The sequence below is a fragment of the Moschus berezovskii genome, chromosome 3 (assembly GCF_049115385.1).
Source record: "Moschus berezovskii isolate FMDL1 chromosome 3, NW_MosBer_1.0, whole genome shotgun sequence".
NCBI lineage: Eukaryota > Metazoa > Chordata > Mammalia > Artiodactyla > Moschidae > Moschus > Moschus berezovskii.
Window position 1 is genome coordinate 91,764,092 of NC_142462.1, and position 17,067 is coordinate 91,781,158.

Here is a 17,067-nt window from a genome sequence, read left to right on the forward strand (position 1 = left end):
TGGTATTTCTGGAGTAAAATTGTCTATTCTGTATATGCTGCCTTTATTAATATTTTCTTTAGGATTTTTCCATTTTTTTTCATGAGTGAGATTTAGTTGTATTTTTTTCTTTCTTCTAGCATCCTTTGTTAAGCTTGTTTTTGTAAGGTAATGCTGTCCTGGTAGAATGAGTCAAGGAGGATTTTCTTTTTATTCTGTTCTCTGAAAGAATTTGTGTATGATTGAAAGTTTGTATTCTTTGAACTATCTTTCATGAAATTAATATTTCAGTGAGTGAATTTGACAGTAAATAAGATAAATAAGTAAAATACATAGTAAAATAGTGGCAAGTGCTAAGGAGGAAAACTACATGTAACAGCGAAGGAGCTATGAAATGTTTGGGCAGAATGTTGAAACTTCAGCTCCAGTGGCCAGAGAGTATCACCGACAAGAAGATTACCAGTGAAGAGTTGGCAGAAAAGCACTGGTGAACAAATTCAGAGGTTTTAGGGCTGGCGAAACAGCAAGATCATTGTGGCTGGAGGAGAGAGAACATGGCCAAGAGAGGATAAGGCTGGCTCTAGCCATAACATTTCAGACTGTCAGGTCATAGTGAACACTTTGGACCTTATTCTGAGATGGGAGGTCATTGGAGAGTTTAGAACAAAGGAATCACATTGTCTGATCCACCTATTAAAAACATATACTCTGCTAGTTTGTTGAATTTCTAGGGGATTTCTAGGAGAATTAGGGCAGAAGTGGGTCTGCTAGCTAGGAGACCATTACAGTAATTCAAATAAGGATAATGGTAGCTTGGATCATGATGGCAGCTGTTGGGGTGGCGAAAGTGATGAAATGTTTTTTGAAGAGGTAGTAGGAATTGCTGATAGATAATGAGGTAAAGTCTAGAAGAAAAGAGTCAAGAATTGATTCAAAGTTTTTTGTCTTGAGCAACTAGAAGAATGTATCAGTCATTACAGATTGGGAAGACATCAGGAAGAGCCCTTTCAGACAGGAAGCCCTTTCAGAAAGGAAGATCAGACTCATGATTTGGGATATATTTTAATTGTGAAGATCAGCTCACAAATAAACTCTTGAGGCCTCATTTTCCTTATCGTGAGATGGAGATAACCATCTCAGACTGACTGCTTTCCTCAAAAGTTGTGAGGATCAGCTAACATGTATGCCAGTTTTTTTTTTTTTAAATAACATAGTACAATTCTGAGAATCTTAGCACAGGCCATGAGCACAGAGTCCAAGAAGAAATGACAGAAAACAGTTTGACAAATACATGGAGAAAATATACTTCCGACTGTAAGTTGTACAGAGAGCCTTGTGAAGAAGCACTGCGGCTCAGTCTTGTGGGCCTGGAATGACGCTGTCCATAGAACTCTCTGAAATGATGAAAACGTTCTGTGATCTTTGTGCTTTTTCATACATTATCTGCTAGTCACATGTGGCTATTAAGTGCTTGGCATGTGCAGGCACAAGTGGGAAAGGGAATTTTTAACTGTGATTGACTTTAATTAAACTTTCTGTATAGTCACATGTGGATAGCACTGCATTGGTCAGGACAGGAAACCTTGGCAGTGATCATGCTCTGTGCACCTATTAAATTACAGTCTGAGGTAGATTATAATCAAATGTCAATTAAGTTACAGTCAGAGGTAGGTGGGGTTTATATTTGCCAAGAGTAAAATGGGTATTAAATTGGTAAACAAAAGGTCAGAATCAGAAAATTGTTAACAGGAGGTACTCAGGGAGGAAACAACATATCCAAAGGAGACTCTAAAAGCCGGTCATCCAGACTCATTGACCAAAAGTCCAGACATACCAGCCTTAATGCTTTCTCAGTTCAGCTTTTGTTTTGCATCTTCTTTGCTGCCCATCACAAAGTTCTCTTCACTGCTCTCAAGGTCAGAACTCTGGCTCTGTTCTTCTGTTGTGAATCTCATGTGGGATTGGTTTATTCTGTTGTAAATGGATCAAAGATCTGTCTGCAAGGTCCTTTCCTCTTCTAATATTTTAGTAACTTTTAAGGAGTAGCTTGGCTTTCATGAGCTGCATTTCAGGAGAGATTTTGGGATCCGGATAACAAAGGGTTCTATAGCCAGCTGTCTCTACCTATAACATAGGAATTTCTCTCAGTGTCATCAGCCCCTGAGTGGCCTTTCAAGGTCTGGGAGTCTTGGTCTGCCCTGGCCATTACTTTCTAACTCAGAGATATTTTCCAGTAAGAATGGAACAGTCAATTTGGTGTATTTCCATTTTATTTTTACACACTCATCAGATTATTTTAAGGTTAGGTATTTTGGGAAACTAATTTGCAGGCTTATATTGTAATGAAGAAAGCTTATTTCTCTTTTTATGGTTAATTTGTTCTGTCATGTTTTGTGAAAGGTGGTTGGATACTGTCACCGTTTAAGAAGAAAAAGGACTTTCCTGGTGGTCCAGTGGTTAAGACTCTATGCTTCCAGTGCAGGGGGCACAGGGTTGAGCCCTTGTCAGGGAACTAAGATCACACATACCACTTGTTGCATTAAAAAAGAAAGAAATTTAAAAAAAAATTAAAAAGGAAAAGAAGTGCTTGCCTTTTTTTTTTTTTTTACTGTTGTCAGCATTTCCTGATTTTGCCTTCCATTTAGAAAATCACCCGTGTGAATATTATAGTGAGTAAACAGCTGGCTACATAGAGAACTGGAAATCTCTGAAAAATGTCAAATGTGCAGTGTGTTTCCTCTTGGGAAAATACATCTAAACTGGAATGCCTAATTCCTATCATCACAGATTTTTAAATTTGAGATTACTCCAAAGAATGGAGAATGACAAAGTTAGGATATGACAAACTTAATAGCAGTTAAACCCTGTGGATTTTCCCCCAGAAAGTAATAAGCATAAAGTATAAATAAAAAGTTGATTTCATAATTTATAAGAGAAGAACAAATGAATTGGCTGGTAAGGCAGAATAAAACAACTGATTTTAGAGTTGCTAATTCAAAAAGACACCTGCATCCCAGCATTCATTGTAGCACCTTTTACAGTAGCCAAGACATGGAAGCGACCATGACATCTATCAGCCAATGAATGGATACAGAAGATTTGTATATACATGCAAAAGAATGTTACTCAGACATAAAAAAGAATGAAATAATGCCATTTGAAGCAACTTGGATGGACCTAGAGATTGTCATAACAAATAAAGAAAGTCAGAAAGAGAAAGACTAATACCATATGATATCACTTATATATGGAATCTAAAATATGATACAACAGAAACAGACTCATGGACATAGAAAACAAACGTTATGGTTACTAAATGGGAAAGCAGGTGAGGGAAAGGTAAATTAGGAGTTTGGGATTAGAAGCTACACACTATTATACATAAAATAGGTAAAGAACAAGGTCCTGTTATATAGCACAAGGAACTATGTTCAATATCCTGTAATAAACCACAATGGAAAAGGATATGAAAAAGTATGTGTGCATGTGTGTATAAAATGGGATCACTTTGCTATTCACCAGAAACAAGCTATACTTCAATTTTTTTAAAAGCTAATAGTTTTCATTACATCATGATTTTTATTTGGGGTTTTTTTTCTTTGAATGAATTTGGCGAGGGAACAATTATAGGACTCTGGAGTAAATAGAACAGAATAAATAAAAACACACGTAGCAAGTAACAAAAATACCATTTTAGCTGGACTTTAGAATATGAAATAGGTAATTTGGGGAAATCTGAGGTTTCTCCCCTTATTATATGTCTGGGAACAAAGCTATATTTTACCATTTTCATTTGCAAAAGTAAACTGTCTTGGACTCATGCATCTAAACGAATAGAAAACTTGTATCATTTACATTTTACAAAGAGGTGAAACATTTGACTTCTGATACATAAAAATGTTTTTCATGTGTGTTTGTTCTTTGTTTTTAATAGAGTCCTGTGAAGATTAATCAGGTTAGCCTGGATGAAAGTGGAGAACACATGGGCGTGTGTGCAGAGGATGGCAAGGTATGGGGACTGCCTGATCACATGGAAAGCACTGCTCCAGCCCCAGGGACTGTGATGTAACCACTTCCAGGGCCTCAGAACAGTACTGCACTTACTGGATATCTGCATTCGGAGAACCTTGATTATTCTTTTTGGGTATCGGACTTACTCCTGATTGCTCATAATTAAAGTAAAATATATTTTGCGCTAATGTGCCTTAAGGAAAAGTAATTACAAGAATGTCAATAATGTAACTAGTATTAAGCTGATTAACAACTGTGGCAGGGGGACATGTCACCTTAATCATTACTGGCGTGCCACTTAGACTTCAGCGACTGGTCTGCAGTTCCTTCAAGACAGTGGTTTAATGCCTTTCTGCCATAAATCCACAAAATTGGATTTTGTGGGCTTGATTTCTGTGGGCCGGTGGTTTTCATTTTCACACACCAGTTATGAATGTTTCTCTTGAATTATAGAATCTTTTGATAAGCAGTCATAGTTTATCAGAAGAATAAAGTGTCTTGCAATGGCCGCATTAAATAAATGTAAAATCAATATATGTACAGTTTTCTAAAAACCTGGCCCCCACTTCCTCAAGCAAAGACATACATCATTTGTGCAGTGTATAACTAACAATTATCAGTGCTTCTTGCTGATGTTGAGCTGTGACATTTAGTGGTTGTGGTGATTGATTTTCCACTTACAAGAACGTCTTTTTTGTTTTTCAGTCAATGGAAGGCTTTTCTAATGTTGGTTTGCAATGATAAAATTCTAATGCACAGTGTATTTAAGCTACTTTTCTAAAATAACAGTTTAAGAAGAGAATGCATTAAAAATCATTACAGAACCTTACATATTCTTGCCTGCATACGGCAGATTTCCTAATCTAATTTTATGTTTCTTTATGTGATCTAAATTCAGTGGTCCATTAGGATGAGTAAATTAAAAACAATGTACTCAGTGTAAAAGATTTATACCCATTTAATCTGTTAACAGAAGAAAAATGAAGTCTTCTTGACATACATGAATGCATTTTGATGTATCTAAGCCTAACGTTGTCCAAGGAGTCTTTTGAAAGTCATTGGAACACTCGTGCTTTTCAAAAAGCACTATCAAATTTTACAGTACTTGCTGAAATTCTGAAATGAGCCAGACTGTCAAAAGAGTGATAAGGGAAGAGTTGGTTTGTGCAGAAATTGAGAATTATCCATAGCGTTGAAACATTTTGTATCGATAATGAAAGATTATCTCCATTTTTGTTTTCTGAAAGGCAAGGGGGAATTCCTTCTGGGTTAATACCAATTTAATTGTTGAAGGAGAATATTGTTTTTGAATTGTAAGAGAAGTTTTAGGAAGCTGCTTCATCTAAGAATTTTCAGAGTTCTACATTTTGAAGAATTATTATTTGATATGGTGAAGTGGGATATTTTAACTACTGTGTCTGGTGAATAATGAGATGACCCTCAGATATCTGCTGGTGCACTTCTTGGCAGACACCTCTGTTTTCCTATTTTAGTCAGATTTGTAACTGTCATATTTTGCTGTAGACCCATGGTGCATTTTTTTTTTTTAAATAACTTTGTTTTTTGGCTGGACTGGGTCTTTGTTGCTGCATGGGCTTTTCTCTAGTTGTGACCAGCAGGGGCTACTCTCTAGTTGCGTGAGGCAGTCATTGTGGTGGCTTCTCTTGTTGTGGTATCAGGGCTCAGCAGTTGCGTTTCCCAGGCTCTGGAGCACAGACTCAAGAGCTGTGGTACACAGGCTTAGTTGCTCCGTGGCATGTGGGGTCTTCCCAGACCAGGGATTGAACCTATGTCTCCTGCGTTGGGAGGCAAATTCTTTACCGTTGAGCCACCAGGAAAGCCCCCATGATGCATTTTAAAAAGTGGTTTTCTCATATGTTTTACCAACATTGATAGACTTGAAAAGAAATATGTCAGTGCACATAGTTAATGAAACCTAGCCCTCACCATGGGTTAGTCAGTATTGTGAAAACCGAGGAGCTAATAATATAGCATGATCTGGTAAAGTGGTTAGTAATGATAGCAATGTAAAGATTATTAAAAGGATCAACTCCAGATATCTAGATCTCGTGCATCTTTAAATGGCTGTTGTGGTTTTTCTTTCTTTAGTGTGTTAGGATTTCTAGAAAAATCATTACCTTCCATTTCAGAGATGTCTCTTCATGTTACTGGTATACATTTTTAGGTAACTTTCAGGATAAATACATACAAGGTTTATTTTCTGATCTCTTGCCTGTGTTGTCTTCATATATAAACTAGAATTAATTTAATATAGAATTCTGGGTTGAACTATTTTCTCTCAAAGCTTTGGAGACCCTGCTCTCTTTTGTCTAACCTTTATTTTCATTGACATGTCAGAGGCCAGCCTACTTTGTTCTTTCACAAAACCTTTTTAAATTTTTTTTGTCCTGCCTTGGAGCTCAGACTCATCATAATAACAACAACAATACCAACAACAACGAACAGCCCTTGTAATTCAGTTTGCTAAGTTAATGTCTTGTTCAGGTCTATTTTCATTCATTTTGTCTGAAAGAGAGTTAGTCCTTTTGATCTATATACTGAAGTATTATTTTCATTTCAGGAAAGTTGACTTCAGTCCTGATTTTGATTATTGCTGCAGTTCCATGTGTTTTCATTTCTTCAAAGAAACTCAATAATACTGAGGCTGGAGGCGGTATTGCACAGAGGCTGAGAGCTTCGCTTTGCAACTCACCTGCCCAGGCTCCATTCCCACTCTGCTCTGTTAGGTCAGGGTTGTTCCCTGACCCCCAGCGCCCTCCACTGACTCAGCTGGGCAGTGGGCACAGTGTGAGGCCTGGGTGGGGATGTGGCAGAGCCAATTTGGGGTGTGTGGGAAATTCTCAGATCTTTCTGCTTTATTTTGATAACCTTTTCTGAAACATTGTAGTCTGGTCTCGTCCCCTCCTGCACTGTTGTCTGTCACCTTTTCAAGGTACAGGAGTGAATGGATAAGTCCTATTCACCCTTCTCTTTCAAAAATATATTGTAAGAAACCTTGGCCATGTTTTGTCATACACACACAGACACGCAGACACACACATGTGCTTTGCTTTCTCATGGTTTTTATCATCTCATTTCTCTGAAGTCAGGGAGAGTTTCTCTTGTTTGGTCCCTTGGCTGATGTGCTTTGCTTCCAATGTCCATGTTGCTTTCTGGAGTAGAGTTTTATTCTGTTGGATCTTTAAAATTTTCCTAAACTCTTTCGATCTCTCCCAGCTCTTTTCATGTCAGCCTGATCTGTCTTTAATTTTCAAAACGAAAATGATGACTTCTTGTGTCATGAGAAGTCTTAGCTCTTAGTGTATTAGATGTTTTAAGAGTATTAGAGATCAAATGGCTGGAAGTGGAATTATCCTGCCATGCTTGAGCTGTGTGGTGTCAGCTAAGTGATTCAGCCCTCTCTGAGCATCAGCCTGTTTTCCTCCTCTGTAAAAGGGGGTTCAGTTCAGTTCAGTCGCTCAGTCGTGTCCGACTCTTTGCGACCCCATGAATCACAGCACGCCAGGCCTCCCTGTCCATCACCAACTCCCGGAGTTCACTCAAACTCATGTCCACAGAGTCGGTGATGCCATCCAGCCATCTCATTCTCTGTCATCCCATTCTCCTCCCGCCCCCAATCCCTCCCAGCATCAGGGTCTTTTCCAGTGAGTGAACTCTTTGCATGAGGTGGCCAAAGTATTGGAGTTTCAGCTTCAGCATCAGTCCTTCCAATGAACACCCAGGACTGGTCTCCTTTAGAATGGACTGGTTGGATCTCCTTGCAATCCAAGGGACTCTCAAGAGTCTTCTCCAACACCACAGTTCAAAAGCATCAATTCTTCGGCGATCAGCTCTCTTCACAGTCCAACTCTCACATCCATACATGACCACTGGAAAAACCATAGCCTGACTAGATGGACCCTTGTTGCCAAAGTAATGTCTCTGCTTTTTAATATGCTATCTAGTAATGATTATTGCTCCGTTAATCATTAGGGGAAATAGTTAATATGTGTCAGTAGTTTGGAATAGTATCTGAAATAGAAGGCACAGGTAGTAATTGTCCGTAGTTATCCTCATCACCATTCTCATCATCACCATCCTTTTCTTCTGCTCCAGATTCATAGAGGTCTCTTCTTACTGAAGTCAACAGTCTTGTAGTTTTTTTTGTTGTTGTTGTTAACTGTTAACACGAGCCCCTTCCCCACCCCATACCGTTTGGCATATGGGATCTTAGTTCCCTGCCCAGGGATCGAACCCATACTCCCTGAGTGGAAGCACAGCGTCTTAACCACTGGACCACCAGGAAAGTCTCTATTAAAACATTTTTTTTAAAGCATGGTTTTTCTCCCTTGGAGTCCTTGAAATTGTGTTCCGCCTCATTCTTTTTATAGATCCTGTGTATATTTTTGTTACTCTTGTATCCATTCCAAAACAAGGAGACAAGCTCTTTCTGAACCTCAGTTAGCAAACAGATTCAGTGTCCGCTTGCTCTGAGCCCTGCTTGTTATCCTTCTTGGTGTTATCCTGCTGGGTGTTGTACAATCACACTTCAGTTCCACACAGGGTCCAGTTAACGAGCTCCATTTCCTCTGCCTGGAGGTATCCAGTTGAGGCAGCTCCTCCAGTGAACTGGGAGCCTCGCCTATCTTCTCTCCTGGGTCTGTAACACCCTCCATGGGTGGAGAATATGAAAACCTGCCATCTCCCCTGTGAGGGTCCCTCCAGCCACTGCCCTAGATGGAATTACAGCTTATGTGTTCACTCTTGTTTCAATGCTTGACCAGTTGTTATTGGGAAGCTTGGGTTTGGGGGGCTGTTATAATGAAGTACCAGCTGAGAGAGTTTTCTGATACTCCGGCCACCCTACTCACAGTTTCTCTGTGTCAGGTGGCCTGTCACCCAATTTTCTGGTTGGCAGATTCAGAGAAGTCTGTGCTAAAGTGGAGACAGACACCTTCCTGATTTTTTCATGAGGGTAGGGTTTCTGTTTTTCTGGTGGTAAATACATAGCACATAGCTTTTGTGGTCCTCATGTTGCTCTATGGGTTTGTAGTTAATGAGAAGTACTCTAGGACTTTGCAGTAGATTGTCTATAAGATTGATTGTTCTGAATTTTCTTTTTCTCATTTGGTATTTTTGTGACAAGTTGGGAGAAGTTGTCAGGGCTGCTATAGGAAATACCCTTATCAAAAGGATCCTTTCAATTTTAACCTTTAAATATAATTCTTTTCTCAGGCAAGATCTTCCTAAAAGCCAGGTCTCTCCAGGCAATCATTCAGTGGATTTCTTTTCACAGTGTGATATTCACTGAGAAAATGAAAAAGAGAGGAAATGAATGAGAATCGTTTGGGGTTTTGTGAGCTTTATTAGTATAAGTTGTGACCTACTAGTTTGGGTGTCAGTGAAATTAACCAAAATAGCAAAGGTTTTACAATTCACCCTGCTTATACTGATATCAAGTTTATGAGATTTGTTTTGAGACATTTCAGTGTTTTCTATCCTGAAAGAGAAAATAAGGACAGTTGAGGAAAATATTACTCAGTTAAGCGTAGAAATAGAGACTAACCTAAGAGAGATTTCGTTGGTGGTCCAGTGGTTAAGTCTTTTCCACTGCAGGGGGTGTGGGTTTGATCCTTGGTCAGGCAGCTAGGATCCCACATGCCTCATCGTCAAACAAAACATGGAAGTGAAGCAGTATTGGAACAGATTCAATAAAGACTTAAAAATGATCCACATGAAAAATCTTAAAAAAAAAGTGAGAAAGACTAACCTAAGAGTTGTAGTTTTGCTCACTGCCTTCAGCAAACACCCCTCCAGTCTCTGTAGTGGGTACAATAGTGATATTTTGCTTCTGACCAGTTTCCGTCTATGGGGTCACACAGAGTCGGACACGACTGAAGTGACTTAGCAGCAGCAGCAGCAGTTCTCAAGGGCAGTTCTTAGTGTCAGCCTGTTTGCTAAGAACTTCCATGACTTGTTCTCTTTTTCTGCTTGTTCCTTCTTCAGTCAGCCAGCCAGTTCAGTTGCTCAGTCATGTCCAGCTCTTTGCGACCCCACGTACTGCAGCACGCCAGGTTCATCACCAACTCCCGGAGTTTGCTCAAACTCATGTACACAGAGTCGGTGATGCCATCCAACCGTCTCATCCTATGTTGTCCTTTTCTCCTCCTGCCTTCTTACGCTAGTATTCCTTCTCACTCGACTATTATATCTTCATACGAATTCATAATTGTTTTCTTGTTGGATTCACAATTTTTACCCCTGGAAATATGTGTTTTAGTTTTCCCCATAAGATTCACAATATTTCTAATATTTTCTCACTTACTGATACCCGAGTCTTTTTTCAGCAGTCCCATATTTGTTTGTTTACAGCTCGTGTGCTTTTCCCCACAATAAAAATCACTTAACTTTTGTTGTTAAAATCTATCCTGTTATGGGTGGAAGGAAGTTTGTCCATTTGAACTGTCTGCTGCATTTAACTTCAGCTTCTGTGGTAGAGTTGTCTAATTCATAGCCTGATATTCCCTTTCACTTTATTTTGGCAGATATTTGAGGCATTCGAATTTTTTTCCAGTCTTGCTTTTCTTACACTTCATATGGAAAGGTATCTTCTTTATTTACAAATTTTGGACTAGCTCCTGTAATGACAATATATAGAAGCATAGAGCTTGGAATAGTCGTCCTGATTTTTACGACTTTAGACGAGTTGTTTATTTTGGTGGCTCAGTGGTAAACAATCCGCTTGCCAATGCACAAAACATGGCTTCATTCCCTGGAGGAGGAAGTGGGAACCCACTCCAGTATTCTTGCCTGGAAAATTCCATGAACAGAGAGAGGAGCCTGGCAGTCTATTGTCCATGAGGTCACAAAAGAGTTGGACATGACTCAGTGACTGAACATCAACAAAGGTGTTTGCTTTCATCCCCAGCCTCTTGCTATAAGGGGCAAATGAGGAAGAGCAAGATTTTCAGTCCTAGTTACTTACCATGAATTTTGAACATTTAAAAATCAGTTTTAAATGTATTTCTTGTCATTTTGAAGTCCATAAGGATAGTTTAATTCAGAATAACATTTTTTAAAGAACCAGAATGATACTGATTATTTCAATAGAGACCTTTTCCAGAAGATTGTTTCCCTGCATAGTTTGAGAAAACTGAGAAATGGCATCACTTCTTTGAGGCGATGTTATTAAAATACACTTTCCCAATGGAATCTTGGTCTCACATCGTTGTAACGAAGACTTCTCCATAGGTTAAAATTGAGTCAAATTACAGCTAATAATAATAATAATAAATTTTGAGCTCAGGGGAACATTTAGACATTTCTAGATAGAAGTTGACCACTATGAGTGAAATAAATACGTTCAACTGAAAAAATATATATTTTATCCCACCAAAAAGTTTAATTTGTCGAGGATAGGGTCTGGCTATTAGTATCCAGGGATCTTAACCATGTAGTCCAATCAGAACCACTGAGGTAAGGTGTGTGGAAGCATTTTGACATCCAAGTTATTAGTAGGAGTATAAGATGTGACACAGGACCATGTTGTGATATAGTTGGAGTGAATAGAAGTAGCTTTATGTTAGAAGAATATAAACTTCCTAGAGTACCATGAATTTCTACTGATGTAATTTTAGTAAGTTGGCCCCTTGCTCATTTAGTCTATTAAGATCCAGGTGATACAGTACCTGTCTTACTTTGAGCCTCTTTTCTTGGATTCTTTGGGCTCATTCACATTCAGCTTCCTTGGGCAGAGTAAAACTTTGCAAATAATGCTATTCTTATGGGCTTCCCTGGTGGCTCAGAGGTTAAAGCGTCTGCCTCCAATGCGGGAGACCTGGGTTCGATCCCTGGGTTGGGAAGATCCCTGGAGTAGGAAATGGCAACCCACTCTAGTACTCTTGCTTGGAGAATCCCATGGATGGAGAAGCCCGGTAGGCTACAGTCCACAGGGTCGCAAAGAGTCGGACACGACTGAGCGACTTCACTTTCACTTTCTTTCTATGAGCATTCTATTTTATTATTCTATTATTCTATTTTATAAGAAGTTCAGTGTACCCTGTGCTTAACTGCTGAGTCGCATGTGACTCTTCACGACTTCATGTACTGTAGCCCGCCAGGGTGCTCTGCCATAGAATTTCCCAGGCAAGAATACTGGAGTGGTTGCCATGCCTTCCTCCAGGGGATCTTCCCGACCCAGGAATAGAACCCATGTCTCTTGCATCTCCTGAGTTTCTAGGTGGATTCTTTAGCAGTGAGCCACCTGGGAAGCCACGTGGTGCTTATACATTTATGTAAAAGCATGAGCCAGTGCCCTCTGAATAATGAGCAGCATGGTGGTAGTGGGGCCTGCATGCATTTGCTATGTCAAGAATATGTTTTATCAGACTACTTCAGAGTAGATCATATCCCCTTGACATTACATTCTATGATGTGCTATTCTTGGAACCCAAACAACATACTTGGCGTAAGAGTATAAACACAGGAGTCACAAAATGAGTGGGATATTCTAAAGATATTATATTTTAGTGAAAGAACATATCTCCCCAGAATGATAATATGAGTACATTTTCCTCTTGAAACTTGCACAGATGAACCACTCACAGCTTACTAAGATGAAAACAAGACATTGAAAGTCTGAAAGGTTTTATGTCTATTTAAAAAATGAATTTGTAATGAAATACTTTCTTATATAGAGCCATTGGACCCAGATAGCTTCACTGGTGAATTCTTAAAAATTTAAAAGAAAAAAATAACACCACTTTCTTCTAGAGACTAGAAAAAGAGTGAACACATCCCAAGTGTTGGGAAATAGTTCTGAGTGCCCCTAATAGCTGGTTCCAAGTGTTTGAGAGCTCCTGGAATTCTTATGCTTTGCTGGTGAGAGTGTAAATTGATCAGAACAACTTTGTTAAATTGTTCAGCTGTCTGTTAGATGTCAACAGAGATATAACCTGCAACTCAACAATCCCATTCTTTATAAATGGATATGTAAGTGGACCAAAAGATTTGGAAAGAGTGTTCATTATAGCATTATTCATTCAGTTCAGTTCAGTCGCTCAGTCGTGTCCGACTCTTTGTGACCCCATGGACTGCAGCACTCCAGGCCTCCCTGTCCATCACCAATTCCCGGAGTTTACTCAAGTTCATATCCATTGAGTCGGTGATGCCGTCCAACAATCTCATCCTCTGTCGTCCCCTTCTCCTCCCACCTTCAATCTTTCCGAGCATCAGGGTCTTTTCAAATGAGTCAGTTCTTCGCATCAGGTGGCCAGAGTATTGGAGTTTCAGCTTCAGCATCAGTCCTTCCAGTGACTATTCAGGACTGATCTCCTTTAGGATGGACTGGTTGGATCTCCTTGTAGTCCAAGGGACTCTCAAGAGTCTTCTCCAACACCGCAGTTCAAAAGTATCAATTTTTCGGCGATAAGCTTTCTTCACAGTCCAACTCTCACATCCATACATGACTATTGGAAAACTATAACTTTGACTAGATGGACTTTTTTTGGCAAAGTAATGTCTCTGCTTTTTAATATGCTGTCTAGGTTGGTCATAACTCTTCTTCCAAGCAGTGAGCGTCTTTAATTTCATGGCTGCAGTTACCATCTGCGGTGATTTTTGGAGCCTCCCAAAATAAAGTCTGCCACTGTTTCCCCATCTATTTGCCATGAAGTGATGGGACTAGATGCCATGATCTTTGTTTTCTGAATGTTGAGCTTTAAGCCAACTTTTTCACTCTCCTCTTTCACTTTCATCAAGAGACTTTTTAGTTCTTCTTCACTTTCTGCCATCAGGGTGGTGTCATCTACATATCTGAGGTTATCAATATTTCTCCCGGCAATCTTGATTCCAGCTTGTGCTTCTTCCAGCCCTGCGTTTCTCATGATGTACTCTGCATATAAGTTAAATAAGCAGGGTGACAATATACAGCCTTGATGTACTCCTTTTCCTATTTGGAACCAGTCTGTTGTTCCATGTCCAGTTCTAACTGTTGCTTCCTGACCTGCATATAGGTTTCTCAAGAGGCAGGTCAGGTGGTCGGGTATTCCCATCTCTTTCAGAATTTTCCACAGTTTATTGTGATCCACACAGTCAAAGGCTTTGGCATAGTCATTTAAGCAGAAATAGATGTTTCCCTGGAACTCTCTTGCTTCTTTGATGGCAATTTGACCCCTGCTTCCTCTGCCTTTTCTAAATCCAGCTTGAACATCTGGAAGTTCATGGTTCACATATTGCTGAAGCCTGGTTTGGAGAATTTGAGCATTACTTTACTGGTGTGTGAAATGAGTGCAATTGTATGGTAGTTTGAGCATTCTTTGGCATTGCCTTTCTTTGGCATTATTCATAATAGCCTCTATTTGGAAATAACCGAAGTAATCAATGGAAGATGTATACACAAATGGCAATGTACATACATTGAAATATGCAGCAGTAACAAAGAACCAGCTCCTGCCATATGTGCATAGCAGTGTGGATAAATATCAGAAGGAAAATATCCAGCAAAAGAAGCCAGTGAAATAGTTTATGATTCTCTTTATATAAAATTCAAACATCAGCACAGCTTACCAAACATGATAGATTTTGGAGGAGCAGTTAGTTTCTGAGGAACACAGGGGAGTTTCTTGGGTTCTGCTTCTTGACATGGGTGGTGGCTGCAGGGGTATGTTCATATCATAAACATTTGTCAGTTTCTAAATCTATGATCTGTACCCTTTATGTAAAAGTGTTAGTTGCTCAGTTGTGTCCGACTCTTTGTGACCGCATGGACTGTAGCCCACCAGATTCCTCTATCCATGGGATTTCCCAGGCAAGGATACTGGAGTGGGTTGCCATTTCCTTCTCTAGGAGATCTTCATGTCCAAGGGATAGCACCTGGGGCTCCTGGATCACAGGCAGGTTCTTTACCACCTGGGCCACCAGGGAAGACCCTTTATGTACATTATACAATTGAATATTAAAGTCAACTACTCAAAGGAAAGATTAAGATGAAACAACTTTAAGGGAGACACTGATAAGTAGAAAATTAAATCTTACTTGTATATGCTCTCAATAGATTCAAGATAAGATGGTAAAAGAAATGCAGTTCTAATCTCTTGCGACTTGGATCTGCTCGGTTGATTTATATATCCGTGACTCAAAGAAGAAGCTCCTTTTTCCTTCAAGGAAAGGAACAAATAAATCCTTTAGAAGTAGCCTATGGAAAATTCATTAAAAATATTAATAACCTATTAATCTCTATTTCATTTTTTAAAGTTGACATTTATTTAATAAAATAAATTTGTGATGGGCAAAGGGAACTCTCTCCATGATATGCTGGTAAAAAAACTTAATTGCAGTGGTATATTCTCCCTGATGGAATTGTTTTCATAGGATATTTAATAGAGATTACAAAGACCTTAGATTACTAAGTGCTTGACTTTTTTATTGATAGTACGTGTTGTCACTGACTCAGCAGCTTTCTTTGTTACTGTCATGGTGAACTGACAGGATCCACTTACTTTTTAGGTGCAGGTGTTTGGCCTGTATTCTGGAGAAGAATTTCATGAGACTTTTGACTGTCCCATTAAAGTAAGTATTCAGTAAGTTTTTAATTTTTTAGAGGATTTTTCTCAACAAAGGCAGTAAGAAAACTAATACTTTGAACACTACCAATCTTGCATTAATTTTGTCAGTAAGCATCATCAGTCAATATACCGGATACTATTTGATGCCTGGGAGGTGCACAGAATGTATATTATGTGACTGTGACCTCAGTGTGTCCTCCAACTTTTGATGTAGTGGGTAAGGTGATAAACACACACTGTGTGATTAAAGACTCAAATCACACAATCTGTGATTAAAGACTCAGAAAGAGGTAAAAACAGTGTTGAGTCTAAAACTGAGAGGAATTACTTCTAGCTGTTCTTGTTAGTGATGGCTCCCATAGATGGATTGATGTTTGACTGGGCTTTAATAAATGGACAGGACAGAGGGAGAAAGCTGACTTCCCATGCAGAAGAACAGTATAATATAAATGAAGAGGCTAGAAAGTTCAAATTGTGTTCAGGAAGTGGCAAATAGTCGAGTATAGATGGTGCATAAAATACTGACTTGGCAGGAGAGCTGCATGGGCAGATTGAGGTGGCTTTATATTTAGGCTAAGGAATTTGTCTGGTAGATAAGGAGAAATTATGGAATGCCGAGGAGTAAAGAAGCGGCATAAAACTGAGCTAAGCTGAAAGCAAAGTAATACAGCAACTATATTCAGTATAGATGAGAAGGCTGGCAGACATGAGGGAGAATACCACTGTAGTTACAGTGGCTATTATAGTTGGCAAGGAAGAGGTTGTTCAGTTTTCTCACGTGTTTATTCAAACATTTATTGATCAACAGGTATAAGAGAGATGGGATCTGATAGAGGTTTTAGAAAGCCAGCCCTGCCAGAATGCAGGGGTATGCAAGCAAGAGAGTGACTGGGGCCAGGAGACTATTTAGAAGGCTAAGCCATACCCTAGACACGGTGTTACAGGAGCTCAATGAAAAGAAAGATAGTGAATATTCAAGATGGAGTAGCAGTAATGAATTGGAAAAGCCTGGAGGAGGGAGATTTAATAAGCTTTGGTGATGACCTCAGGTAATAAAAGATGAAAGAGCTGAGGGTAGATCCAGGTTCTTGCTTCAGTTATGGTATGTGGTAAGGCTGTCAGTTGAAATAAGAGATGGTTTGAGGCAGGATATTGCTAGTTTGGTCTGGAGTCTAGATAACTGTAGAGACATACCATCCAGTGGAAATGTCCAGGTTTTGGAAATATGAATGTAGAGCTCAGAATGGAGATTGGCCCCCAAAATCACAAACTGGATAGGTAGCCAGCTGTACTTACAGCTGAGTAAGATGAAACTATTTTGAAAGTTATCATCCAGTTAAAGAGGAAGAAGAAAAAGACTGAGGGTCAAATTCTGGAGCACTAACTTATTTTGTTTTAAATTTTTAAAAATTATTTCTTTCAGTATCACTGTGGTGGTTTATCTTATTTATTTATTTCTCTGGCCCCACAGCATGGGGGATCTTAGTTCCTCAACCAGGGATCAAACCCATGC

The 17,067-nt window shown here is 39.3% G+C and overlaps 1 protein-coding gene across 2 annotated transcripts in view; it reads left to right on the top strand.

Moving 5' to 3' along the window:
* The window catches only part of VPS41 (VPS41 subunit of HOPS complex), a 200,167-nt gene that overhangs the window by 85,511 nt on the left and 97,589 nt on the right, over positions 1 to 17,067 (top strand). For both annotated transcript variants that reach the window (XM_055421159.2, XM_055421160.2), the window contains exons 5-6: positions 3,914 to 3,988; positions 15,496 to 15,558. In XM_055421159.2, coding sequence (XP_055277134.1) covers positions 3,914 to 3,988; positions 15,496 to 15,558 — 138 coding nt within the window. The remainder of the gene's footprint in view (positions 1 to 3,913; positions 3,989 to 15,495; positions 15,559 to 17,067) is intronic.